General features: G+C 41.7%; 2 protein-coding genes across 2 annotated transcripts; both read right to left on the bottom strand.

Moving 5' to 3' along the window:
- Positions 1–1,079: 1,079 nt before the first annotated feature.
- Positions 1,080–3,218, bottom strand: LOC130179816 (glutathione-specific gamma-glutamylcyclotransferase 1-like). Its single transcript, XM_056392889.1, has 3 exons — positions 2,503–3,218; positions 2,263–2,298; positions 1,080–1,940 (listed from the first exon to the last, which is right to left on the bottom strand). The coding sequence occupies exons 1-3, from the start codon at positions 2,671–2,673 to the stop codon at positions 1,521–1,523; spliced, it is 627 nt and encodes a 208-aa protein (XP_056248864.1). The 5' UTR covers positions 2,674–3,218; the 3' UTR covers positions 1,080–1,520.
- An 829-nt stretch (positions 3,219–4,047) lies between these two features.
- Positions 4,048–10,923, bottom strand: LOC130179813 (delta-like protein 4). The gene is made up of 11 exons (XM_056392887.1): positions 10,503–10,923; positions 10,160–10,411; positions 9,617–9,674; positions 8,845–9,108; positions 7,890–7,950; positions 7,462–7,592; positions 7,176–7,345; positions 6,699–6,918; positions 5,863–6,604; positions 5,606–5,708; positions 4,048–5,488 (listed from the first exon to the last, which is right to left on the bottom strand). The coding sequence occupies exons 1-11, from the start codon at positions 10,554–10,556 to the stop codon at positions 5,483–5,485; spliced, it is 2,061 nt and encodes a 686-aa protein (XP_056248862.1). The 5' UTR covers positions 10,557–10,923; the 3' UTR covers positions 4,048–5,482.
- Between the last annotated feature and the right edge of the window lie 16,138 nt (positions 10,924–27,061).

Genomic DNA, 27,061 nt, shown 5'->3' with positions numbered 1-27,061 from the left:
GATCCTCGATATATCAGTTATATCATTGTTTCCTGTAAAAGGATAACCACTGGACACAGTGTTGTACTATGATGGCAGGTTACAGTTCTTCCTATGTCTGTCCATATTATATGTTCTGTACATGTGAGTTCCTCTTGAAGTGTAAATTCCTTTGCTCTGTTGCGTCCAGAGCTCAAACCTTTGACCTAGTTTTCAGCTAATTTCTAGGAAAGTAGAACAGTGTGCCACAGAACTGTACAGCTTAAAACGTGGGCGTGCTTATCCATTTTTTTTTTTAAGAAAAAAAAAAAAAAAAAGTCTGACTTGTGGCTTATGTACATGTTATTGCAACGTGATCAAAGACCAGACAGGGAGAAAACCCCTATCTGCACCCCCCCCCCCCCCCCCCCCAGCCCCCCAGCTAGGTAATTATACACTCTGTCTGTACTGTAAAATCAGGCAGTCTTCCATGTGGTTTCATCTACAGCTGACTGTGCACACTCAAATGTACACGGCATTACTCCCAACACAAGAACTGGACATTACACTGGTCAAGTGGTGCATGTTTAATGCTTGATGGTTCCTTTAGGTTTGCCTATAGGTTTCTTTACACTGAGTAAAACATAACAATACCCACTACACTTTGTGTTTGTGAATTAGTTTATATGCATGTACTTCACGCTGGTATAGTTGTTGTCTTTGGGAACAGTGTGATCCAAACTAGATTTTAAAATAAAATTTTATGGGTTTGAGGAATGCTTGGCCTCACAGCAGGAATTTAAAAAGATGGACCCACCACTGTGCCTGCCACAGCTTCAGAGGTTAAAGACCTCATGAAATAAAATGTTTTTCCAGCCTGCTGTTTGTGACATGAACACAAGAACTGAACAGAGCAGGTCTGTAAAACAGTGTAACAGCACAAAAATATCAAAAAGTTGCTTGGCCTGTGTGGTTAACAGCTCTGTGATGAAAGAAGTGTTTCATATGAGCCAAACAGTACAGCTGTACATTCCTCAGCCACGTGGTATGGGAGCATGAGGAAGAAGGGGTGGGGGATTCAACCACAGACATAAATATATACACTTCTTCAAACTCAAGTGAGCAAATTTCCTTCCTTTTTATTAAAACAATCTTTAAAAACACAGTAAACAATAACTTTTGAGACCCTTTTACAACAAAGGTGTAGAACATAGGATTTAAAAAGAGAAGTCACCTCTTAGTGTGAATTTCTAAAAGCATCAAATGCTTCTTGAGTTTTTATACAGTAGCCTACATGTATATGCGGAACAGCATGTATAACCTACGTATTTAAATTCCCTGTCTTCACAGTGGAAAGATGTCAAAGTGAGAAGTTCAGAAGTAGAGTGCTGAGTAACATGAGATAAGTCTGTAAAGTTATGACCTAAACATTGTGTGCCACCCTAAATGTCAAATTAGGTAGGCCTGTTTCAAGCACTGAATACCCTTAAACATACGTCGCAGGACTTCATTTTCCTTTCACCCAGTATAAAAACATTAATATTTCTGTGATGTAGAGTCTTTTATGTAGCTCCCAGCAGTATGGGTTTTGGGTCTAGAAGTTTGATCCCTCCACAGTCACTGAATATGTTTAAAAGTGCCGCCTCGATGGAAAAGAGGTGCTCGTCCTCCACCTCAGGACAGGAGATCCTCATGAAGTCTGCCAGGCGGATCAGGTACTCAATATTGTGGCCCGTGTTGCCGCTGCAGATGGCAATCTGGGCGGCAATCTCTTTGTCCGAGGCCGGGCCGAGGTAGATGGGGTTATTAGAAGTAGCGATGTAGACAAGGGCCAACAGCGAACCCTGGCCTTTCTCCTTCGGGATGAACTCTACCATCTGTGTTATGTAACCCCCCAAAACAACCTCTCTCATGTTCAGGTACTGAAGGGATTCTTCAATCTGGCAGTCGGTGACTTCATAGGCCACTCCCCATGTGCAAGCCTGCAGGGAAAGCAAGTGCAGTAATTAGCATAACATGACTGAATTAAGTATATAATGTTTATACATGTCATGTCATATACATGAGTATTCTGCCAACACCTAAGGCAATGATATGTATTTAGTGAGCAACCACAGTTTGAAAAGACAAAAATGAGATGGATGAATTTCTGGGGACCCTTTCTGAGACTGGCCCAACTGAATTAGTTATGGCACCTTTATGGTTTGTCCTATAATGGTAGGGGTATACAAATAAAATTCACCACTGCATGCTGTGTACCAGATTAAACTTGACTGAGAGCTTCCAAAACAAGGACACACTCACCTCCTGATCCTCCACCAGTGTGACCACTCTGCCTGGCTGTAGAGAGCAGGAGCACAAACACAGTGAGAACATGCAAAGCACACATCAGCAACAAGAAATACTTATATTATTATTATTATACTATACTTATACACATACACATTCAACAGAAAAAAAAAAAAAACATTTGAACGACCTGGAGAGCAATACAGCATAATAAGAGATGAATGTTTCAATGGAAAGTGCATCCACAAATCTTACCTTTTCCTTGTCCCCTCGATAAAAGTCGTCCCCATGCCAGAAGCGTCTTTTGTATCCTTTAATATAACCGACTTTGCTCTTTTTGTAAGCAAAATCAGGTTTCCACACTAAGGAGCCATAACCAAATATCCACATGCTGCTCTTCTCCTTTATAATATCACGAGGTTTCATTGTTGTCACTTGATTGGGTTTTATTATTATTTTATTTTTCAAAAGCAAGACAAATACGTTTATGTCGCTACTTCTGTCAACAAGCAGCAGCTCTCTGGTATTTCCTCTCTTTTTTCTGTCCTATACATTCCAATGCACCAGACTGCCGCTATGATAAAGTGCTAAAGGCAAAAATCATCTCCCAAACCTTGACACAGTCTTGTACACAGCGTAGAGTTAGGTCCAGTTCCGTCCAAAAGGTGTGTAGATATTCTTAGATATAGTCGTTTCCCTTCTGTATCTTGATGCACAAACACGTGTATTTGTTGTTCAGAGTACGTCAGAGCGAGACAGTCTCGGCCAATGAAATGACACAGGGGGCGGGCTTAGCTAACGCATAAACCAATCAGGGTCATTTTAGTAGTGACACCTCACACCAGTGTTATTAGTCAGTGAAACTGGAAAACATGTTGCAATAGCAAGTAGAGTAGGTTCCAATTTGAAGTGGTAATTTAAATTTAAAATAGTTTTTCTTTCTTTCTTTCTTTCTTTCTTTCTTTCTTTCTTTCTTTCTTTCTTTCTTTCTTTCTTTCTTTCTTTCTTTCTTTCTTTCTTTCTTTCTTTCTTTCTTTCTTTCTCACAATATCATCAAAGGTATGCAAGCCTGCACTGTTACTACCATTTCATTCCCTTAGGGAGCACCTATTGTCTCCTTCAGTGTCCAACAGTCAGTGATAGTCCAGCAGGTAATCACATTACCTATAAATAGCTGGCAATGTTATATCTGTTCTCTCGTAAGCTCATTAGGTGTCTGTGTTCGGCATGTACGTGTCTCGCACATTGTTGTGTCCATTCAGGCTGATCACTAACGACTGACTGCTTGAGCTAATGTGTCCTCTGCCTGTCACTCACTGTACATGATATTTGATGAGCCAAGATGTTACAGTGGAGGAAACTTCATACAAAGCTTACTGCCACCAAGTGGTAGTAAAAGACATAGCTCCAGTCTTGAGACTGGAAACAACAAAACTCTAGATTGATGCTTTGACATTAGCTGCAGGAGTTCAGGCATATTAAGAGCAAGACAGTCAAAGTGACAGGGGTCTGATGGGTTGTTATGGTCCTTGTGCTTCATGGAGGCTTGGCACCCCCTGGGATGCGGGGCCCCTGTTTGCTGTGCTCATGCTCTAGTAGTGAAAGGGCATATGGAGATTTTCTCACTGTCTAAATTCATCACACCACACTCTATCCTGTCCTCCTCTCATCTCACAGCCAGAGCCATAAGAGATGTCTTAACACTAAATATCACACCTAGTCTCTAGCGCTTTGTGCTTAAGAGCTCTAGTTACTCAAACATGTGATATATACAGATACAGTAGCAGTTCAGAGGAGCAGTTAAATAGAAAGACCACAAGGACTCTTTATTTTCACATACAGATTTTTTTTCAAATATATATCTTTTTGTTTATTTCCTTACATTGCTGCCAATTACAATACCGTCCACTGAATGATTGCTAGCACATTGATTTTACATCACACTGACACATATGTCATGGACATACAGTAGACATGGAATCATTAAAACTGCTACCAGGCCAAATATGACTGTATCTATACACAATGAAGCCACTTCCACACCGGCTGAACACAAATAAAGTTTCTAGATGATTCCAACATTTAAATTAGAATCACTATCTGACCACATGTACACTCAACCATCGAAGACCAACAAACAAACAGTGTACCAGATATGTATTCATTGTTTCTTTTTATAACAAAAAATAATAATAAAATAAAACAACAACAACACTTTAAAAATAAATTCACCTTTTTGGGGCATCAACTTAAAAACAGATGTACAATTCATACTTCTAATCTCAACATATAAATATACAGTATATACAAAATAATCTTATAAAACATAGAAAGAGAAAGATCAGTGCTTCATATTCTTAAATTACTAATGAAATACTAATCTTACAAAATAACATTATTGGTTCAGTAATTTCCTTTGAAGGCGTCCTTGGTACGATAGTCACTTCATCTATTTCTTTGTCTTTATTTAAGGGTGATCTTGCATAAGGTAAAACAAGGCCCTGTCATGAGTTTCTCTGCATGGCGCTATAGCATATTGCATCTTTTGATCTTTCAGTTTCCACCATGTTGCTGTGCAAAGGAATCAAGATAAGGCGGGGCACAATGTTTTTCTTAAACACATATATAAGGCTTCCTGATCTAGGCTGCATACATTCTTTATAAAAAAGGCTTTGATTTACAAAAACTGATAACCTTATTATCCTTCAAAAATGAACCGTTTTCAGTAGTTTTTGTCCCTTTTTGATGCTGATTTTTTTTTGTTGTTGTTGTTTGCATAGCGCGTTGCAGGCCACAAAAAAAATGGAAAAGGCTGGCTCCTTCCACAGGCTTGTTGGCAGTAAGTTGATTTGTTGATTGCTGATTACTGCAATAAGGTGGAGAGGAGTACATAAAGATAGTCCTCTTCTTCTAATCAACACGCAGGCATAAACATCTCGGCCTGTTGCCCTTGGATGAACTTGGACGGAGCAGACAAGGGTTTGAGTCGAAAACATCAAAAGGCGCATCCACAAGTCAGATTTGCTCATTATTTCCTGCAGTCTTTTTTTCAGTCTTTACATTCTCACAAAGTTTAGTAGCTTTAGTTCTATTGCATTCGACGAGCGCACCGGCTCCATCCAGTTATCAAGTTTTCAAGAGCAGCAACTTTCATTTAAATATATCCCAGTCTCTCCACACTTGTAAACAGTCCAAAAGAAATCCAAGGTCGACAATGAATAAGGTCTTCCATGTATTATACCTGAAAGAGAAGAAGACAGAGAGACTAAGTGACTATTTCAGCACAAACAGCGCAAGTCATGCACTGTGTTAGACGTGCAAGAAACAGAAAAAATCTATTCATTAGAACAAAACTTACCTCAGTTGCAATGATGAATTCGTTTTTCTCCTCTGCTATTACAAAGACAGACTGGTTCATTGAATCTCTGGATATTGTTGATATTCTACACTCTGGCCTTTCACTGTAAAGTAAAGGTACATAACGTCAGTCTTACATTGACCTGAAGCAGTTGTGTCACAAAATAAGTGGCCAACACCTTCATTACTACACAGTAACAAATACATTCCCAAAAACTATAATACAACTACTCATTTAATCTTTTCATGTGCGCTTACCTGTACATTCTACTCAAATGCTTTTTGTCTTCTCTTGTCTTTTCACAGTTTTCCTCTTTGTCCAGAAGGGACAGATCGTCCTTGTACCCCATGGAGGTTTTATAGTCCAGGTGGTAGTGGTTGTTGTGTTTGTGATTAGACTTTTCCCTGGGACAGTCCACCTCCAAATCAACCTTTTTATTGGTATTCTTGGGCTCTAGAGTAGAGATGAGGTTCTCTTTCTGAGAGTCAACCTTGGAGAGGTTGTTCATAGTCTCTGAGTCCTGCTCCTTGTTTCTCTGCTTCTTGACGTGACATTTTACCACCACTACCATGCACAAAAGCACTAGAACAACCACCAGGCCTACTCCCAAGCTGATGGCTGCCAAGGTCAGTTTGTCACTGGACTTCCATACTATTTTGGGGATGGGGGTGTTGGCTAAAGACACATCACTGAACTGGCACTGGGGTCCGCTGTAACGGACAGGGCAGATGCATGTAGGCTGGCCTTCAGCTTCAATGGTGCAGGTGCCTCCGTTCGAGCAGGGCCGAGATGCACATCGGTCTGTTGGCTTGTCACAGTGGTGGCCTGTGTACCCTGGGGGGCAGATGCAGGAGTAGTCGTTGATGCTGTCTATGCAGGTGGAGCCATTTGCACAGGGGTTCCTGGCACACTCGTTGATGTTGATCTCACAGCGCAGTCCTGTGAAGCCTGACCGACAGCTGCACGTTCGGAGGTTACCATTGATCACACAATGTCCACCTATGCAAAACAAAACAGTATTATAGAGGCCTCTCGCTCGTATTTATCATCATTTCTAACATTTGTGTTTGATATAGAGAAAATTATGTATTACCATTGGTGCATTGCAGTGAGGTACATTTATCCACTTTCTTCTCACAGTTGAGTCCAGTGTATCCTGCTGGACACTCACATATGTAAGTATTCCCATTATCCCTCTCTCTGCACTTGCCACCATGGAAGCAGGGTGTATCTGCGCAGGTCAGCGTCTTGTGTTCACAGTGAGTCCCTTCATACCCCTGTGGGCATACACACCTATAGCCATTCTCAGAGTCCTGCAGGGAGAAAGATGTAAAGTTTATCAAAAAGCTCCCTGTCAGATGTTTTTTTATCGTATCCTGTTCACGGCTGCCCCAACGAACCCCATTATCCTTAGTTTGAATTCTATTTACAGTACATAGTCTGTGAACTGGGTCATCTACTGACTTGACAATCGATAGCATCCTCCTGGACTAGCAGATAGACTGAGGCAAAAACAAAAACAGGAAAGCCTGTGTTGTGGGAAAGGAGAGAGAGAGACTTCCGGACTCACCAGGCAGTGGCCTCCGTTGTGACAGGGCTGGCTGTCACACTCCCTGACCTCCGAATCACAGTTAACCCCGGTGAAGCCTGGCAGGCAGGTGCAGCTGTAGCTGCCATGGCCCGTGTTCATACATGTGGCCCCGTTGGCACAGGGTTTGTGATGGGTGCAGTAGTTCAGATCTGTAAACAAATGGGTGGAAACATTACTAAAGGGAACTGAACAGAGGCACCATATTGAGGCTTTTATGTACAGTAATAACATATCATTCAGTTTAGAGAAAGAAGCAGTTACACACCTTGGTCACAGAAGATGCCTCCCCAGCCTTCTTTGCAGGTGCACTGCCACGGTTCTTTACAGGTACCATGTTTACAGGACGGATGGAGTTTACACACATCACAAAAGAGTCCCTGCCAGCCCTCTCTGCATCTGTTCACACATAAAACAGTACAACATGACTGTTTGCTCTCACACACAGGTTAACATGACTGAGAGAAAAAACTAAAAATATATATTATTAAAATTTTTTTAATCCAAATAACTTAGCTTTGATACTGCTGGAAATGATTTTAAACAGAAAATAGAAATAAATAATAATATGAAGCACAATGTTCCCTTTTTGTTACATAATAATATAATGACAACACTAAAAGATTTTATAGTGATTTATCTGCTCTTTAATCAGACAGTAAACATACAAGTAGCTAGGCCTAAGTGAGTACTCACTTGCACTCTCCAGGTAATGTGCAGTTTCCATTCCTTTCGTTACAGCCATCAAGACAGATTGCTAAAAGAAAGAGACAAAGAGAGACAAAAGACAGAGATATTTAAATCTCAAGGTTTATCACCTTTTATCACCTTATCATGTTTTTTTGCACAAGAAAACCTGTTAGCCTACCTGACCATATCAATGGAAAAATATATAGATTGCTGCGCCTGCTCTGTGTTGTATATGTACATGGTTTAATGGTGTTAAACGGCTGGTTAGTGCAGAGCAGATGCTTGTTCTTAAAAAAAAAAAAAAAAAAAAAAAGCAGGACAGCTGCCCCATTGTTATCGGTGGGCAGTTCGAGCCCCGTTTGCAGCTGCTGCCCTACACCGCCTCAACAATAGAGCCCACAATTTAGTGGCGCGTGGCGGGCGATAATGCCGCGATTAACCCCGGCGCGTGCTGCTGGGCGACCACCGCCCTGGATTAAACCGCTCGCGCCCAAATAGAAAGTGCGCCAAGTAGGTAGTGTTGGGGCTCTGTGTGTCTTCAAATTTCACCTGAACAGCTCCTCTCTGCCGTTGTGTTTCAGCCGAAAATACACACCTGGGATCATGTAGCAGGTGATTCAGACAATACAGCTCTGAACGAAACGTATTATGTGTTGTGAAATTTACAAAACGTGTCACTTTGCAGATTATTTAGCCTAATGTTTAAGAACATTGCGTGGCGGAAGAATAGGCCTACATCAAAAGGTAAGATACCCACAAATTTCACAAAAAACTTTGATATAGTAGCCTACAAGTGGATTTAACTTTATATTCTGTTCTCTAAATTATGTCATGGCCTTAATAGATCAATTTTACGCCTACTTTACTTCACCTTTACTGGACCTTTTGCCTAAAATCTGACTCGTGACCTTTAATCACAAACAAAGAAAAGTGTCCATATGGTGTCTTTACTCTTGCTTACGTTCTTCGCAGTATTCTCCCTTCCATCCCGGTAGACAGGCTATTTGCCCGTCAGGCTTGCAGGTGTAGTGGCCAAAATGGTCGTCTCTCGGAGCGCATATTTTGGAACAAGTGTCCCCGTAGTAATTTTCATTGCAGATGAACCGGTATGAGTACCTTAGCTCCGTCTGCGTCCCGTTCTGCACAACCTGGGACCACTCAGGCCCTATTCCCAACTGTCTTTGGATGGCAAAAGAACTAATCAAGGAATCAGGGTTGGTGGGATCTGTGGAGAAAAAAACACACCAGATATAATAAAAAAAATGGATTGATTGCATGAAGCAGATCAAATTTAAATCAACCTATATTGTGGTTAATAAATCTAACTGTTTAGTGATTTAGTGATTTGTGTGACAATCTGTATTCCCCTACCCCCCTTTATGAAGGACCTAACTAAAAAGGTGTAAAATCCAGGAAAAGGCTGTCATGGGATTTTTTGGCAAGGCTGCATATTATCACTTAGGCCTGTACACTTTCCCATGCATGCCAAAAATAAAACAAGGGAAGTGCAATTGTGTTGGAGAGATTTGATTGTAAAGAATTGTCGTGTGACTCATAAGGCATCCTAACAAACACGGATCCATGACGCTGAAATGCCAGATGCATTTGGCAGCGCTTAATACCTTAAGTGAGGGCTACAGATTAAAATGTGTGATAGTTAATAAGTCATGTAGGCTACACAAAGGCATATCTCCCTCTAGTGGTGCACAGAAAGTATAGCTACATCTCTTCACCTCCAGGTGGGTCCGCAGTTGGAGTATACCAAGCTTCGATCACCAATGAGAAAGCACCCTGTGGGGACAAATGAGGAGATAAGCGTCACCAAAAAACAAAGAAAATTATATAAAAAATTATTGATTTATCTTTAACTTTGTTGCACTTGAAAAACCTAGATAAAATAAATGTAGCCTAAAAGTGCATGCTGTCATAGTTGCTTTAAGCACAGCGGGGACAAGACAGGGATGCAATAAACCACTTAACATTTGATAATACGACATTAAATCAAAGATGATGTCTTTAATTAATTGCGCAGCACGATGTTTTGTGTGTTAATTTACCTATATATATATATATATATATATATATATATATATATATATATATATATTAGGCACTTTTTGACCCTGAGAGGAAGTCAGATTTTTTTTTCCCCTTCTCAGTTCTTCTCAGTTCTTAATCATCTGAAAACTACTGAATTTGGTTTGTTCACGTTTTGCTGTTTTTAGCACAGAAGCGCGTGAAACCATCAGTCCGCACGGCAGGACAGGTGCTCTTACCGGCCAGGTGAAGTTGAGCGGCAGACGCAGCCTGGCGTCCTGCTGGATGCTGAAGGAGTCGGTGCCCAGAACAGGTGTGGTGACTTTGCCAAATATACAGTGTCCAGGAGACACCCTCGTCTGGAAGTTCTTCAAACAAACCCTGAAATAAGTCCTGCAGCCGGTCATGCTGCAACTAAGTCCAGTGGCCAGCAAACCTTTAGTATTCTGAAAGTGATGGAGATCGAGCTCGAACACACCTGATCCCAGAACCTACAAGGATACAAACAGTGAGCAAAACAAAATAATGCAACATTTTTTTCCCCAAAATTATTCTTTCCTAAATTGCAAACATGGGATGTACCTGAGTAAATAATAATACAACTATTGCAAGGATAGAGGTGAACCAAACGGCCATCCTTTAGAGTTTGATGTGCGTATCCTTAAAAAATCAGTTAGTCCTCCCACAAAAACACGCTCCTATTCCAAGTGGTGATGGCAAAAAAGGAGTGATGACAAAATAAAGTGATCAGAATAAATATAATCCTTCAAAAGCCTGTAGGACAAGATCCAGCTCCACAATCCGTATCCAGAAGTTGGAAAAGACCGAGTTATCCAGTGCTAGAGGTTAGACAAATATCAGTAACGTCAATATCCACAAGTGAGTCATTCTGCGGTCTTTATGTTGCCCATCCATCGTGCCGGTCAGATGTTGTTTGAGTTTGCTGTGCTGATGCGAGGCTTGTGCTGCCAACAGTAATGCGAGCATGTGGTGGAGCATCAGCGCATAGTGACTCCCAGTGAAGGATGTTTGACGTCCCTCCCAGTTTATATACCGCAGTGTAGTGTCATTACAGACACTGTCAGTCAGTAAACACCGCCCACTCCCCTCTCCACCTTCTTCTTCTTTTTTTTTTTCTTTTTTTTTGCTTGAAATATATCATCAACATTTATTATGATTTTGGAGGGGAGATTGTCTTTTGCTTCACCTGGTCCAGAAGAAAATGCACTTTTCTGCGCTTTACATGCAGGTTGTTCAATCCTAAAAACAAAACGAAACTGTATTGCAGAACCAGATTACAGTAATTAATTGGGATATTATAGATAGAGATAGATTGTTGATACACCGAAACTAAACGGCTTCGGTAGAAACGGTAAGCAGAAGGAAAATTAGTCACTCTCCTTAAGGGATCAATGATTGTTGGTGCGTCTTTACGCGCCTGGACGGCCCATGTGCCTTTTTACGCTTGTGACCTCGCAGCCTTCTCTCTTGTTTCTTGTGTTTATTTTAGATGAAGAAGATGGAGAGCGAGATAACTCCACAGCTGTATGATAATGGATTCACTCTACAAACACATCGTATCAATCATAAATCAACTGAGGAAAAGTAACTGTAACTGTGTAAAAACTGTTTGAAATTAATCATGTAAAACAGATCTGAGCCACATGCCATTAACTGACTTTTTTTTTTATAATTGTGTAGTTATTATTGGGCAAGGTTTTGAGGATAGACACACAGAAACACACACACATGAACACACGGGCATGTATTTGCACATGCGTTCTGTGTTCCTCTATAGGGAGGATAAGAGACCATATATTTTACTTCAGGTTACTGTTTATTATTCTTTAGAAAAATACCATAACAATTGCGAGCACCCAGCTGTTCAGGCACTTTATTTAAAATCACAACTCATAATACCCTCAATTGAAAGCACATTTGTATAAATTAAAGCTTAGATTGTATCCTACATGTAGCGTAACAATGTTTGTTGAACTAACTTCCACATGAGCTGGTTGAAAAAACTTTTTTTTCTCCTTTCAAGTGTATGTATAATTGTTCCAAGAGGGAAAAGAAAAATGAACTCCAAACAGTATATAGAGGCCGCTGTGCAAATAAATTCAAATGCCATATACATTTTTATCACATGTAAACTCATGCTGGGCACAGGCATTGTTACCTTTATCACCCCTGCAGCAGGCCAACTTGTCCGGGAGGATTTACAGTGAGGGAACAGGATTTAGGAACTGTTCCCTGGCCATGAAGGTGTCTGGCTCAACAGCTCTCCTGCCGAGATGACTTCATCTCTAAACCCCCACCTTTGACTTATAGGTTTGAGGTTCCACTGTATGGTAGAGACAATAGACTATTGAGTCTGGAGCAGTGTGAGTAAGAGGCCCGGACATCTCATAGCTCTGCCTTATTGAAGCATTTCGAGTTCCCACCATTGAATCACACAGATATTGTGGAGGATCAGTGCAGCCCTGTACAGTGTTTTAACCCTGTATTCCTGTTCTGTTTAGAGTATAAAAATGACTTCAGTTATCACACTTATCTATGAGGTATCACACTAGTTTATATGGACTCTAGAGCCTCATCAATCTCTTTTGTAGAGAGAAGTGTATAGAGTAATGGTGCTCCTGCCTTTCCTTTATACACATCAAAACATCCATACACTTTAATATTTGATGGACCATGGTTACGGTTTCCCCAATGCAGCTCAGGTTACATTTCCTTGTAAAGCTTTGGACTGTGCTAAACAAGCAGTGGTGCTTAGATTGGAACTTCTTGGTGCAGCATGAAGGAAAACATTGACTGGTGATGCACTCGCCAGACTTTCTTAATATTTACATATTAATCCCCTGATTTTATTGCTCTTTTTATTTAAACATTTTTTTGTGTAAATGAATACACAGAAAACCCGGCCTGAATTAATGGGACATTTTAGTCCTTAGCTGTATGGGTTATTTACTCTAGGCCAATGCAAACAATAATGTAACAGGCTTTTTTCTGCTGCGTTGCTCTAGAATAAACACAGCCTTGGAAGCACACATCGGCCCACTACAGTTCCATCTGCAGCCTTGTATAGGACATCATTTTTCTTTGTGACAGTGTTTTGTAAAGCTGACTTCTGATTGTTCTATGGCTTTTCAGCTGGCATCCAAAGCTTAAAAATAACATTTTGATTGGGAAATGAAGAGGTATGAAAAGTGTCTTTGGATTCTGATTTATTAGGTAAGGTGCTATTTATGAGAAGCTGTCTGATGCAATTGTTTGGTTCTCTGGCAGACTAATGTTTGTTCCAAGGATTGTTCATAAGTTATACATTTGAACAAGATGCATGAATCTCATTAGGCTACTCAAAATACTAATACTCTGACCCGATCTAAAATGCTGGTGCTGTTTTGACTGCCCTCAACCCCGGACTGACTCAAAACACATTTACTGAAAATATAGTCCACCAACATATTGTTGATACTTATTATTTCCAAAACACATGAAGATGATTGTGTCCCACATCAATATAACAGAGATCAAAGACAATCCTAAATTAAATTGCTGTTTGCTAAATGCCAATATGTATTTACTGTTCATTTACAATGGAAGGTAATGATACAAGTATAAATAGTCCCCTGAAAGAGATATACAGTCACATGTGAAATGCAGTCACATGTGTCATGCTGTATGATTATGTGTCGCTTTAATATTTAGCTTTTTCTTACATATTTGTGTTTCCTTAAATGCACTAAGACTGGTCAGAGCACTTTCTCCTCTTTATCTGTGCTCTCCAGTGTCAGTGGGTTGTAGTGGTTTAGGCTTGCTCTGGACACTGTTCCAATAGTATCAACAATGTGGGCAAGTGCTAATAGGAAATTAGCTACAGTGCTAACAGATGGCACCTTTTAGTCCAGAAATCTGCCCTGTTTAATGCACAGCAGTTTAACACTTCTTTACAGCGCATTTGATCTCTATGCCTCAATCTGTCTGGCCAATCAATGGGGCTTTTGATGTGCACTGCCAATGGATCTGAGGCATCTGAGCATGTCCCCCTCAGAGCACAATTAGAGAGGGAAGGGGTGTTTTCCATCTCTCACAGCACCAAGCCATCCTGTATGAGCTTAAGGCTGCCTTCAGATAGAGAAATACTATGGTTGCATAGTTTTTTAATGAGCATTTGTTTCAACTGAAAAGTGTTTGTGTAGGTGTAAGAGAGTAAAAGAGAATTTCCAGAGAGACTTTATGGGCGTAAGAAGAAAGTTAAATGTTGGAATTTCTTAGGAAACATGACGATATGTTCGTAGTTGCTTTGAGACGGCCTTTTAATTAAATGCACAAATGTATGGCAGAGGCAGAGAGTTAAGTTAATATAATTTAATGTGTACCTTTGTGGTTACAGACTGGCCTCTGCATATGTTTGCAAGAGGTTAAACATATGTCTTACATTAGCTAGTGTAAATAGTTGTTACGGATGTCTGTGTTCACTCAGTTTAAACCTCCAAAACTTCAGCTGACATTAGGTTGGATTCAGGGCTCCTGACATTATGGTTGTCTGTCTAATAAGAGCCTGCAGTCTGTTGTGGATTTTTCCAGCCACCCTCTTGCTAAAATGTTGACAAAACACAGCCATGCCAGCACTCCTCTGCCCTTACAGTGCAACCAACAACACACTTAGGTCACTGAGATCACATTGTGATGCATGTAGGTGTCACTACACCTGATTGAAGATGTTGGGTTATTGAAAAGACACCTGATTCATGGTCATTCATGACATCATTTATGCCTGGAGTGTAATTTACAGCTCAACAACACACTTTTCTTTTAAAAAGCTTCTTCTGAAGCTGAAGTGAGTGAATCAGGTCGAGGTGATCTGAGGCCATGTGTGTAACAGCTGTCTTTGTGCCAGTGTGCCAAGAGACAGCAGCACATACCTCCCTCCCACCAGACAGGGGCTTTGGTTACCCCAACCATCAGGAACAACTACTTTTTCAATACTCAATATTGATCCTAACAGAGCAGCTCCACCTTTAACACATGGGCTGTCAGCTGGGACCACAGGCATCACCACATCTGTCACTCTATCCAAATGATGTCATCTTCTGCTACATTTTAGCAGATGCATTTCCCTTTTATGTCTTTTTTTCACCCCTGTTACTGCTGTTTGTGTTGCACTTGGACAGAAAATAAATATGTGAAGGATACTTCCCGGCACAGCACACAAAAGCCAAACATGTTTTTGTGTCCAAGCAGTTATTGAGTGATTACCAATGCAAGTCTAATTGTGTGTGTGTGTGTGTGTGTGTGTGTGTGTGTGTGTGTGTGTGTCTGTGTGTGTGTGTGTGTGTGTGTGTGTGTGTGTGTGTGTGTGTGTGTGGAAGAAGCTACTGTAGCCTTGAGGAAATCCTCCCTGGCCAGAGTCAAAGCATCATTGCTTTACGCAAGACAAAACCTCACAGCAGGAAAAGGAAAGAGATAAATGGAGGAGAGGGAAGAGCGTGCTGGTGTGAAGAGGGCTGTTAAAACCGCACCAGTAAGCCAATCAGGAAGACCATCCTGAGACTATGAATCCTCAGGCCTCACCAGCCCCCAATTCACACACTAATTTACCTGTTAATATGAGGTGTGAACAGGTGCATGCCCTTTATGTGCTTCACACTGTGTGTCTTTGTGTCCTCAAGTGGTTTTGGCAGCACAGATGGGCCCCTGGGCAGGAGTTTTAAATAGCTCCTATTAATTGTCTTTTATTGAAGTTGCCTGGTTTTGTGAATCAGGGGAAATTTTAAAACCAATATTAATCTTCAAAGTTGCAAAGGTTGTGGCCTCAGAGTCAGAACAGGGGAAATTCAGCATAATCACTGAACACCATCAGCGTCATTAACATCCAGTAATTTCACCTTGGCATGCCATGCTGTTAGATGCTGTGATTTGGTGTGATGAGGGCCTGTGATTCTGGTTTAATTATCCAGAGACTTAATGATCTCTTATCTGCTGTTGTTCCTCTACTTCCTGACCCAGGGGCACATGACCCAAAGTACACTACACCCACACATATTATTGTTTATTTAGACACAGAACTATTTTAGGAGGCTCAGTTGTTTTTTCCTTAGATGATTTGAAATTCCTATAAATTCTTCTCCCATTCGGTCTGTACACAAGCAGTTTCCTACCTGTGCTTCCGATTTCATGAGAGTCATGGGAGTTTGTTCTGCTGGTGTGTGTGGGAAAGTTATGTTTTAGGATAATGCACATGGATGTGTGTCTTGTGAGTGTAAGGACTCAGAGTGCCAGTGCAAGGCCTTCTCTTTGTCCCACCAAAGAGTCATCAGGAGCTTTCAGCAGCCATCAGGGTGAAATGTGACCATTTGTTTGGATTCCATGTAGTTAGCTGAACTGTAGTTGACCTCATAACTGCTCACTGTGTATCTCCACTCTGCAGGACAAACAACAGATACAAATCCTTTTGTGTAGAATGATTGTTATCCAAGTCAACTTAAGACCTGGACATGATGTTAACAGAAGTGTACCGCACAGATGGAAGATGTATACATTTCCACAGCCAGTGTGTGTTCCTGTGGTCAATGAGTTAGTGGGCTCCACGCCATGTTGACATCATTCAGGCCTCTGTCCGCATTTAGACAGCAGGGGATGACTGGGTGCTGCGTGATTAATTCTCTCACTGGTGAGGAGTCTGGGTGCAGCCTGTTTGTCTAGTAAAGGCTCATTGAGGTTTGAATCTTCACTGATGAGTTTGTGTAGAAGGACCTCATGTTTACAGTGATGAATATGTTCTCCCAGTGCCCATAGCAGGCTGCAGCAGTGATGCATTCAGCCTAATTTCTGAAGTCGGGCCTGCAGCGCAGGAGGAGCTCCCTCGCTGCCAGGCCTAATAGCTGTGGAGTGTTGTTCCAACTTGACCCCATGAATCCCAAGTTGCCCTAGTTCTTACTCCTCTGACTTGGCTCTCATAGGCAATTTTCATGTCTCTGTCCAATATTTGACATCTCTCAAGAACTCTGTGCTCTCCAGACCATACTCATACTTTTAATATGCCATCATTTCAAAAATGCACCACTGCGCAATGGTCGCATTTTAAACAACCAATTTCTTCCTTATGTGGAAAAACTGTGCAAAAGGAGTGTGTAAGAGGAGCGATTGCTCATCAACATTCAAGTGACACAATGATGCCTTTTATGCCGCTCCTACATGCACACGTGGATTTTCGATGTTTTCTTTCAAGGCTGGAACATGTCTAATGGATTCAGATGACTAGTTAACTATGCCATGAAAATTTATCTTTCTGTTCAGAGTTTGTGTTCTCACACACTCCATGATGATTTATTAGCCAGAATGATGAATTACACTGATAGTATAAGTGCAGACCTAGCACATTTGAGCAGCACTAATTTGTTTATATTGCAGCCCTGTGCTGTAGGAGAAATACTAAATACTGTGATGCCAACCATATTACATAGATTTCTTATATGTCCAAGCCTCAAGTCATTTCAAAGTGATGTTTTTTCAGTAAAGAAAATGGTTCATAAGTGTTACTATTAGTATTACAACCTGTATATATACTTTTACTAATATTACTAATATTAATATCAGTTTTACAGTCTCAGCAGTGGTTTCCAAGTTGATGCTACTCTTTTGATCAGTGCCAGCATTAGATCAACGTCTACCAAAGTGACCCAAAGAATCGAATCTATTGAATTAATTTATATAATTTTATCAGTATATAACTTACATGAATTTTATATTATTTTCCACATTGTATAAAATGATTTCTTTATGCCATAAAATGCTCACAAAATCTGTATAACATGTTGGAGCTGATAAGGCTCTGAGAGAGCGGCAGTGTGTACCCTCTCACGGTAATTACAAACACAGTGCTATGAGAAGCTTATGTAACCCCTGAGGAGCATTCAGCCGACCTGTCACACAATACAACTCACTCAGCCTTTCATCTGTGTGGTCAGATGCTGGCTCGGCACTACATGGTAAAGTCTGCAGAGGTGTGGCCTCACTTATGGAGGAAAATGGGGGAAACCATTTGTGCAAGTGGAGGGATCAGGATTTTATTTTGTATGGGTTCAATTGAAAAGCTAAAACTATTAGAATTTAGTGCTGCAGTTTGTGTGATGGACCATAGATTATCGGACCATATATGGACCATGTGTTCAGTCATGATTCTACTGCTTCCAAGGTTTGCATTGAAAGTCAAAGGTTTGAAGATTTAATTTGCTTTTGTTGACATGCTATGATTTTGGAAGTGGTACTTTACTTTCCCTGGTTGTGGTAGTGACAAGTGTCCATTGGTGACTTTGTGTCACTCGCTCCGCTTCCAGCCGTTACCCTCCGCCCTCCACCTCCCGCCCTCTCACCCTCACCCCATCCTCGGCCTTACCCCAAGCCTGGGAGCGGAATTCTGGGAACATTTTTCCATGTGAAATGCCGAGGTCCAGTCGAGGGGTGTGACGCCAGTGCATTGTTCCAGCGGCAAAAAAAGGAACCGCTTGTGATGAGGCCAATTCCTGTTGGTCCCAAAAAAACAGGCACTTTCTCACACCGACTTCCTTCCTCACTGGACAGCACAAAACAATCACAGACCAACCAGCAAAGCGAAAAAGAAAGAGAGAGAAGGAAAAAGAGCAGCAGGAGAGTCGAGCTTGGGTATTCTCAGTCTGTGCAGGTTGTGCTGCAAACGCAGATTATCTCTGCAATCTCCAATATTCACCTGACTTTCTCTTTCAAAGGTAAAGGGCTTTTATCTGCAGACACAGAGCCCCTGCAAAAAAATGCTCTCACCATTATGCACTGTATGTTATCCTAGTGACAAACCAGCCGGCTGATCTTCTTATCTTTACTGCCTGTGTGACCGTCATCACTTCAGTGACTCTCAATGCACTTGGCTTTTTACTGTCCCTGAATGTTTGCTGTCAGTGTGAGGAAAACAGGCGGTGATTGTGGGTTGATCTTAAACCTTGCTATCATGCCATGAGTTATACTTTTAGGAAAGTACTTTGTGACAGATTGGGAAAACAGAAAAAGAATGAGGAAAGCAAGTGAGGAGGGCAGTGAGGCTCAACTGATTGAGAGAGCAGGACTCAGGAAGCACCTGCCTGTGTGGAGGGCTGAGCATTTATCTGACCCCGCTCACATCAGGTGGTTTCCTTGTTTACGTTATCTCCATGCAGCTCCCTGTGGTCCAGCCCCTATTGGCTGCCCTGGGCCACTCCTTTTTCCACCGCATTCATTGATCTTAAGAGGGCTTGCCACTTCCCTGCTTCTCCTTTCCCACCAGAATGACTGTACAGAGGAGAAATGTGCCCCTCACCACCCTGGCGCTCGCTGGCAAATGGAAGGATCCGATTAATAAGCTACAAACTCAAAGCAAACACCTGACCTCTCACCTCTGTCCTCACAACACAAACATGGCAGCCTTGACGACTACCTTCCTTTTCCTCCTCATGCCTATACTTGGGCTCAGTGAAAACAAGTAGGCTCATCAATTAGCCTGACTGATAACCTTGATCCTGCTGTCCTGTGTGTCACCTGTATTGCTCAACCCTAACCCAGCTGGAAAGATTTAAACACTGCTCTGCCCTGGGGGGTGGCAGGGTTTTAGAATGTTTTCATGCACTGGTTTCTGGTAGTTCATTATTCCAGTAAATCCTATTGAGACAGCGCTTTTCCTCCACGATGAAAACCCAGCAGCATTTTTAATAGTAAAGTTATTGAGTTGCACTGCTGCTGAATGTTTCCTTTTCCCCTGTTGATATAATTATAGTTAAATTGCTGCTTGGCATTCGTGGTAATGACTGCAGGTGGGCCAGGCACAGGTGCTGTCTGTAATTATTGTGCACATGAGATCCAGAAATGATTATCTGGGCTAAATACATATAATCAACCTCTGCAGATGCACATCTAAACTGTTTTATCAAATGTTTATTCTCACCAGGAGGCAGAGCTGAGCAGTGTGTGTGTGTGTGTGTGTGTGTGTGTGTGTGTGTGTGTGTGTGTGTGTGTGTGTGTGTGTGTGTGTGTGTGTGTGTGTGTGTGTGTGTGTGTGTCTGTGTGTGTGTGTGTGTGTGTGTGTGTGTGTGTGTGTGTGTGTGTGTGTGTATGTGTGTGTGTGTCTGTGTGTGTGGTAGACAGAGGCAGTGAAAATGATGTGTTGTGCGTTAGCATGGATACAAACCCCCATATGGTACAGTGGGTCCCTTCTTGGTTGCAGGGGTTGTACCCAAGATGCTCCATCATATTATTCGAGCTCTATTTGTCCTGACAAGGCTCTTGCTGGTCTGACATCACAGACTGATGGTCAGCCAAGTGGATCATTGAAGACGCAAGAACAACGATATCCAACAATTTCATCTCAATCAGCTGAGTTACACTCCGTAAAAGAAGTAAGAAGAAAGAAAGGAAACACATAGTTCAGATTGAAGTCATGTTCAATACTTGCATGTGATGCTTATCCTCATAGTGGTCAGACTAAAGCAACCCCCCCCCCAACCCCTGTCTCTGCCTCTGCAGCCCTCTGCATGGCCTTTCAGTGCCCCTGCTTTCCTTACTATCTTGTTATCTCAGCAAGTGTTTCCTGCGAGCACCGCGCTCTTCTCTGGGACATGTGGTAGAGCTTGCGCTACGTTACGTCCATAGGGGTATTGTTCTCCCACAGTTTGACCATCGTAAATTAGCTGGAAACGATTTGTCAGACATGAGAAGGGGGATATGGGGGAGCCAGGAAAGGGAAAAAAACAACAACAAAATCAGGGCCCTGATGTGAGCCCCAGCACTGGACCATACATTGAGTTAACGGTTGCTCTAATGGCTGCAATTCAGGCTATTAAGAAAAATATTATCCAGATTGTTCAACTATCGGCTAACTGGAAGAAATTTTCTAATTTTATGCTTTACTCAGATGCTTGAGGCTATTTCACTTCCATGGTATTTCCATATTTATCACTTTTTGTGACAGGCTGATAGAGTGAGAAGTTATTATACAGTATGTATGGATGGATTATATGGGCTATAATAATACATTTACTTCATGCAAAGGGACAAATTGCTATTTTCCTATATAATTCAAAGGGTTTAATACAATGGCACAAAATTTGTGAGCACCATTTCCATGTTGACTAAATGAAAAGTGTGTTTATTTGTAATTGTTGGAAGAACCACCCCTGTTTATTCCGCAGACTGTACATCAACATGACCCTCTTTAATGAGGGAATTCCTGAACATCAGAGGATGTCTCACGCACATCCTGGCCCTTAATCAGCCCTCATGCTCTCACCTATATCATCAAGGTCCCGCAGCAGTGACCTATTCTAGGCAGAGGTGACACATCCTCCTGTGCTCATGTTCTTTTCGCTTTGTCTGGTCTTGTGTAAAGCATTTTGTTAAGAAAAGTACTATATAAATAAAGTTTATTATTATTATCAATATTATTATTGTTACTGTCCCTAAGTCTCCGGGAAGAAGCACATGGTCTGTCCATGCAGGGAGCCAAAGGCTGACAGAGTGCTGACTCCTTATGAAATATACCGCCACCCACATTGAACCTCAAACTGCTTCAGTTTGGCTGCAGCAGAGAAATTTTAAACTATAAAACCATGCGTTTCTGTCAAGTTCTTCCCTGTGCCATCCCCTTGGGGAATCCAAGTGTCACAACCAATGTTCCCATGGATGGAAATGACCCCGGGGAGGCTGTGATTGACAGTGAGCAGAGAGGGACCAGGAATTAAAGGTCTCTGAAGAGTCAAGAGGCTTGTCAGAGGAGCTAGAATAAAAACATGCGGTAAAGTAAGCCCATAACATCAGCATGGCCTTAGCTGTGACATGGGAACCCCCCACCCCAAAACTATGCCTGTAGTCATTCCCCCCTGGACAGTAGGGGTAGGTCACACATGAGGCCCTATTCACAGCTGGGTCACTCTCTGCTACCTCATGCCAGGCTGAGCTGTGCTGGGAACCAACCAAGTTAAGCACACAACCTTGAGATTAGCCACGCACAACCTCACACGGCTTTTGATAAAAAGCCAAATAAGTAACAGTTTTACAAAATTACTTTGATAAGGAAATGTTGCAAGGCGAGGGGAAAGGGACCCTGGAGAATGAAAAATGACTGTGATTCAGTACGAAAACAACTTCCCGCTCTGTAAAATAACAGTATTCCTGCAAGTGTAGGGGAAATCAGAAGGAAGTTCCTCCCTTATAGGAGAGAGGATTGTTCTCCGGCTTTGATTGTTTATGCAAAGCTAAGCATGTTTGCTTTAAATTATGTCACAATGTATCACAGGAGTGCTTCCAGTTTTGTACAGGAACAAATACTGCATACCTCATTTGGAATGAGTGTGCATTTGTTTAGCTCTGCATCTCTGGATTTCCTTATCAGCAAGGATTAACCCCTGGGGGCATGAAAAACACTACGGATGGAAGCTCATCACCAGAACAATTCGCACACTGTATTTGAGATCCAGTATATTTTGGTTCTTTTCTTGTCTACTTTAGCTTTCACTGTTGGTTTTCTTGGCAGTGTTTATCATACATTATTAGGTGAGGGTTGTCCTGTTTGGCTAGCAGTTTACAATGCATAGTCTACTTTTAAAACTTCATATCCTCAGCTCAAGTCTCTCTCCCATGATTCCTGTCATTCATTCAATTTCTTTCAGTGGTGTGATCTTGCTCTGCAGGTCCCCATATTTCTTCTCCACGGTGTATGGATAGGCTAAATAGTCCAGACAAACCCAACTCTTACTAACTACTATCACTATCCTTAAAAAGCTGTTACCATGGCATCCAATGTTCTGTAGGAGAAGATGGCAAGATGACAGCGTTAAAGCAGGTGATGCTTAGAGTGATGCAGGACCACACTGGAAGCTCCCCTTTCTCCCCTTTCATTGCAGGTGTTGGGGAGACAAACAGATTCAAATGTAAAAGTACTGCTAACTTGGCTTAGAGCTGTTTGGACATCTCGAGTGTTTGAGGTGGACGTTTTGTAAGCCTCACATTTGGCAAGATGTCACACACACTGCAGATGTAAAATTTAGATAGAGAACATGATGTAAGACAGTTAATTAATGAGAAAAAGTAAAACCAACAAAAGATTTTAAATGAGGTTTTGTTCAGTTTGGGGTCACCCTGGAAATTTGGCATTGCATCTATTGTTTGTTCACAGGCTGACAGAATAGACTTTTTAGAAATGTTTTCTTGCAAATGAGATCGATACAATTCTCACATCTGTATAGTAAATATGAAGCCAACGTTCGTGTTAGCTTACACTTAACTTAGGACAAAGACTGGATACGAAGGATAGCATAGCTAGACAGCACCTCTAGATTTGTGACTATAACTAACATGTTATATCTTGTTAAAATTACATTACATAAAATTACACTGTACAGAGCCAAGAGGCGAGTGGTTTCCAGTCTTTGAGCTAAGATAACTGTCTCCTGGCTGTAGATTTATATGTAGCATACGAGCATGATGTCGGTGTAAATCTTCTGATTTAACTCTCAGCAAGATACAAAAATATATATATTTCTCGAAACATCAAAATCTACTTTTTGATATTTTCCTGCTATACTGTACAGGGTCTGAGTTATAGTCTGACATGAAGAACTGTCAAATAATATTAGTGCCATTTAGTTTCCAAAGCACAGACAGTAGTCATGGGAGAAGCAGATAAGCATCAGGGCCACATTCAGGTTGGTTCCTGTTTGTCCTATGGGAGAGAGTGACTCCTTATTCCACGCTGCTGCTGGTAAACCTATCAGGGCACAAAGGAGAATGGGACCCTCTGTAGACAATATGGCTCCTCTTCAGACAATAAGGCTCTCCTCTGGACGGGGGACAATGTGGGAGTCCTACTGGAGGACCCACCTTGCCTGCTGAGTGTGCTGAATTGAAGTTTCCTCCTAGTGTTGAATACAAGCCTTCTAAAAAAGCATGTCATTCATTTGTTATGATCATTATCTAAACTATGGGACTTGTTTAACATACATTTATCTTTATTGTTTTGCATGAAAACACCAAAGAGTAAAGTACATGAGAAAAAACCAAAAACAGCAACAACAACAACAACAACTTTGAAACAATAAATGTAATGACATCACGTTGCTGTGAAAACCTGCTGACATGAAACTTACTGAAACTCAGGACCCCTGCTGTCGTTTTGTCTGTGACACAATTACATTTGGAAATTGTGTCATTTCCCTTCCTAATCTGCACCCATTTCCCCCTCATATGGGTGTCATCCCCCGGTGTAACTCAGAGAATTGCAGGGGTTTGTCGCTGTCAGACCTCACAATGCTCATTGTTCTAGTGGCTGCCTCTGGCTGACAGCCTGAGAATAATGCATGAAAGACTGATATACGACTGATAATCTTAGTAGTGAAATATGTATGCACTGTCCAAAATACAGTTAGTTAATACGTGTAGTTCTGCATTCAGTTTTTGCTTGTGTGTGTTTGTTTGCTGTGTATACGTGTGTGTGTGTGTGTGTGTGTGTGTGTGTGTGTGTGTGTGTGTGTGTGTGTGTGTGTGTGTGTGTGTGTGTGTGTGTGTGTGTGTGTGTGTGTGTGTGTGTGTGTTCGACGAGACATGGTAGAGCCTTCTCTGTATCATGTCATGTCACTGTGACCCACTGCTACTGTGCACTGGTTCCTTTTGGTTTCCCACAGCCCAGAGTCTCTTCACAGGTCGACACGGCTACCTGTGACCAAGCCCCCACCTCCTCTCACCCCTCCCTCTCCAGATTACACTAAAACCTGGAAACCATTTTGCTTCTCTTTTTCCTCTGGAGCCCTCATAATGACGGGAAAGTGCTCTGGCCCTGCTGCCACAGAGAGCAAAGGCACAGGCTTGATGGGAAACTGTAAGCCTCTGCAAAAATGTCTCCTTTTAGGGCTCTGTCAACTCTGTTACACCCACACTCTGCAACCATAAATTTCAAAAGATGAAATAGCATGTGGCTCTTATCTTTAGTTACACAATATAAAGTATTTTTGTACATAAGAGAGAATGGGGAAAAAAAGACCTCTAGAGTTTAGAAAGCCTTAACTTCTCATGGAGGAACTTGAGCTAGTTCTGTAATTTAATTTTAAAAAAGAGCAAAGTTTGGCTGTCTTTTATGCCAACTGGTGAAGTGCAAGTTCTTGCAGGTTCATCGTACACGCTTTAAGTCATTATAGTTGATATTCATTAGATTTAAAATATGAGGGATAAAATGTTATCTTGTTTTCTCTGTCTCCCATGACTCTACACTTGAAAGAATCTCCAACAATTTGAATTAGATGGCCTCTTTTGTTTATAAATGAGCTGTTTATGTGTTGTTGTACCCACTCTGCAAGGGCAATCACCATCCAGTTTGACTCTGCCTGGGCACTGGTACAACAATCACTGCAAGCTTGTTGTTGATGAGGAGGGTTTACGCTGCTTATCCAAGGATATAACCCATTCTGTAATCAACCAATAGTCAATTATGTGCTGGAAGCAAAAATCGAGCTCATTATCAGAGATCATTACGGAGTGATTACTGCGGAATGATGTAATACATCACAAATTGAAAACAAAATAAGGTTTTTCTGGACAAAACATTCAAACTAGAACGATCCACAATTGGCATAAAAAAACATGGAAAAAACTGTGGTTGTTTATTGTCTTTATACTAACAATTTCTGATGTCCTTCTAAGACTCCTGACAGATTGGGCTCCAGTTATGGGTGCGTGGAGGACACTGGTTAGAACAGAAGAGGAACACCCACTCACTATTTCCTCCATAAATCACCAGGACACCCACCAGACAAACATGGCTGCCAGGGAGATCTTCACCAGTAAGAAACAAAGCTTTCACGACCTGTGGGGTTTACAGCTGGTGTTACTGGTATTGTGTCAACCTTACAAGTTCTCAGGGTCAAAAAGGAACCTGACAGCAGATAAGAGCTATAGCACACCTGCCTGAGCAAATACACTATAATACACCCAATCATCTCATTGCTTTACTATCCTGGGATGGTTACTTACTGCAGTGATAAGATACTTTCCGTTTCACTTTTGCCCTCACACAGTATTTCCTACATGTGTTTTAAATACATTTGTATTGAAGATATGTGAATTATACAATACTGAACAATATCATCAGTTGTATTATGTTATGGTGGAAACAAAATATGGGCTCATCTGGCTCTGATACCTTCAGATGGTTTCAATAATTAGCTTCCCCACTTCATCCTCATTATACCAGCAGCACCACAACACTTTGCTCTCATTAGGGTCGAGCCATTGTCCGTCAGCAGTTAGCAACCATTTTGCCTTCTCCCATTATAACACAAAGAGAGGGGAGGTAAAAACAGTTTACCCACAAATCTGACTCTGTGTGCCCACTGGTTCACTCCACTTACTCAGGCAGGGAAGTAAAGACCATCTGCTCATTGTATAGAACTCCAGTCTCAAAAAACACTCACTGATGCGTATTCACAGGTTCTGTTGCCACTGGCCAGCAGATTATTTGACCACCGAAACTCCCTCCAAAATACACCTCAAAGAAGGCCAAGGTTGGTCAAACCACAGCTGTGAACAGAGGCCATTGCTTTGAATGTGAACGTGAGAGTCAGCGGGTCTTTGCTTCATCTCCTACTGGCTGAAGATGAATGGAATCGACCAAAGGAAAAGTTGGACTGAGAACGAGCGGAGGCATTACAGCCACAAGAGTAGCCACTAGTAAAAGAGGATGGGCAGCTGCTCTCTGGTCCTCCCATAGCCAGACATCAAATGGCCAAAATATAAACACAAGTAATGAGCCAGCATGCCACAACAGCTTAAATCGATTTCTGAATTGTACACAATGGTAAACAACTCCCTCTCAGGCAGAGGTTAGATTCAAAGGCTGAGGGAGTTTTCCACTCACGCTGCAGTAGATGTAGACACACTGTATTTCTTTTACACCTATGCGACCTCTTTGGACAGTTTCACACCTTGGCCTGTTTGACGGCACACCATGTGGGGCCAAACAAACACACATTAATCTGCACTTTGTATGAATATTCAGATACAGCTGTCTGTGACACAGAGATAGCAGCTGGTGTGCTTGGGCCCCACAGATATCCCGGTGCCATGCCTGGACAGAAGCCGCTGCATCTGGG

This window comes from Seriola aureovittata, chromosome 13 (genome assembly GCF_021018895.1).
Source record: "Seriola aureovittata isolate HTS-2021-v1 ecotype China chromosome 13, ASM2101889v1, whole genome shotgun sequence".
Taxonomy (NCBI): domain Eukaryota; kingdom Metazoa; phylum Chordata; class Actinopteri; order Carangiformes; family Carangidae; genus Seriola; species Seriola aureovittata.
Note: the sequence above shows the minus strand (reverse complement) of the source record. Positions and strands in the feature narration are given on the sequence as shown.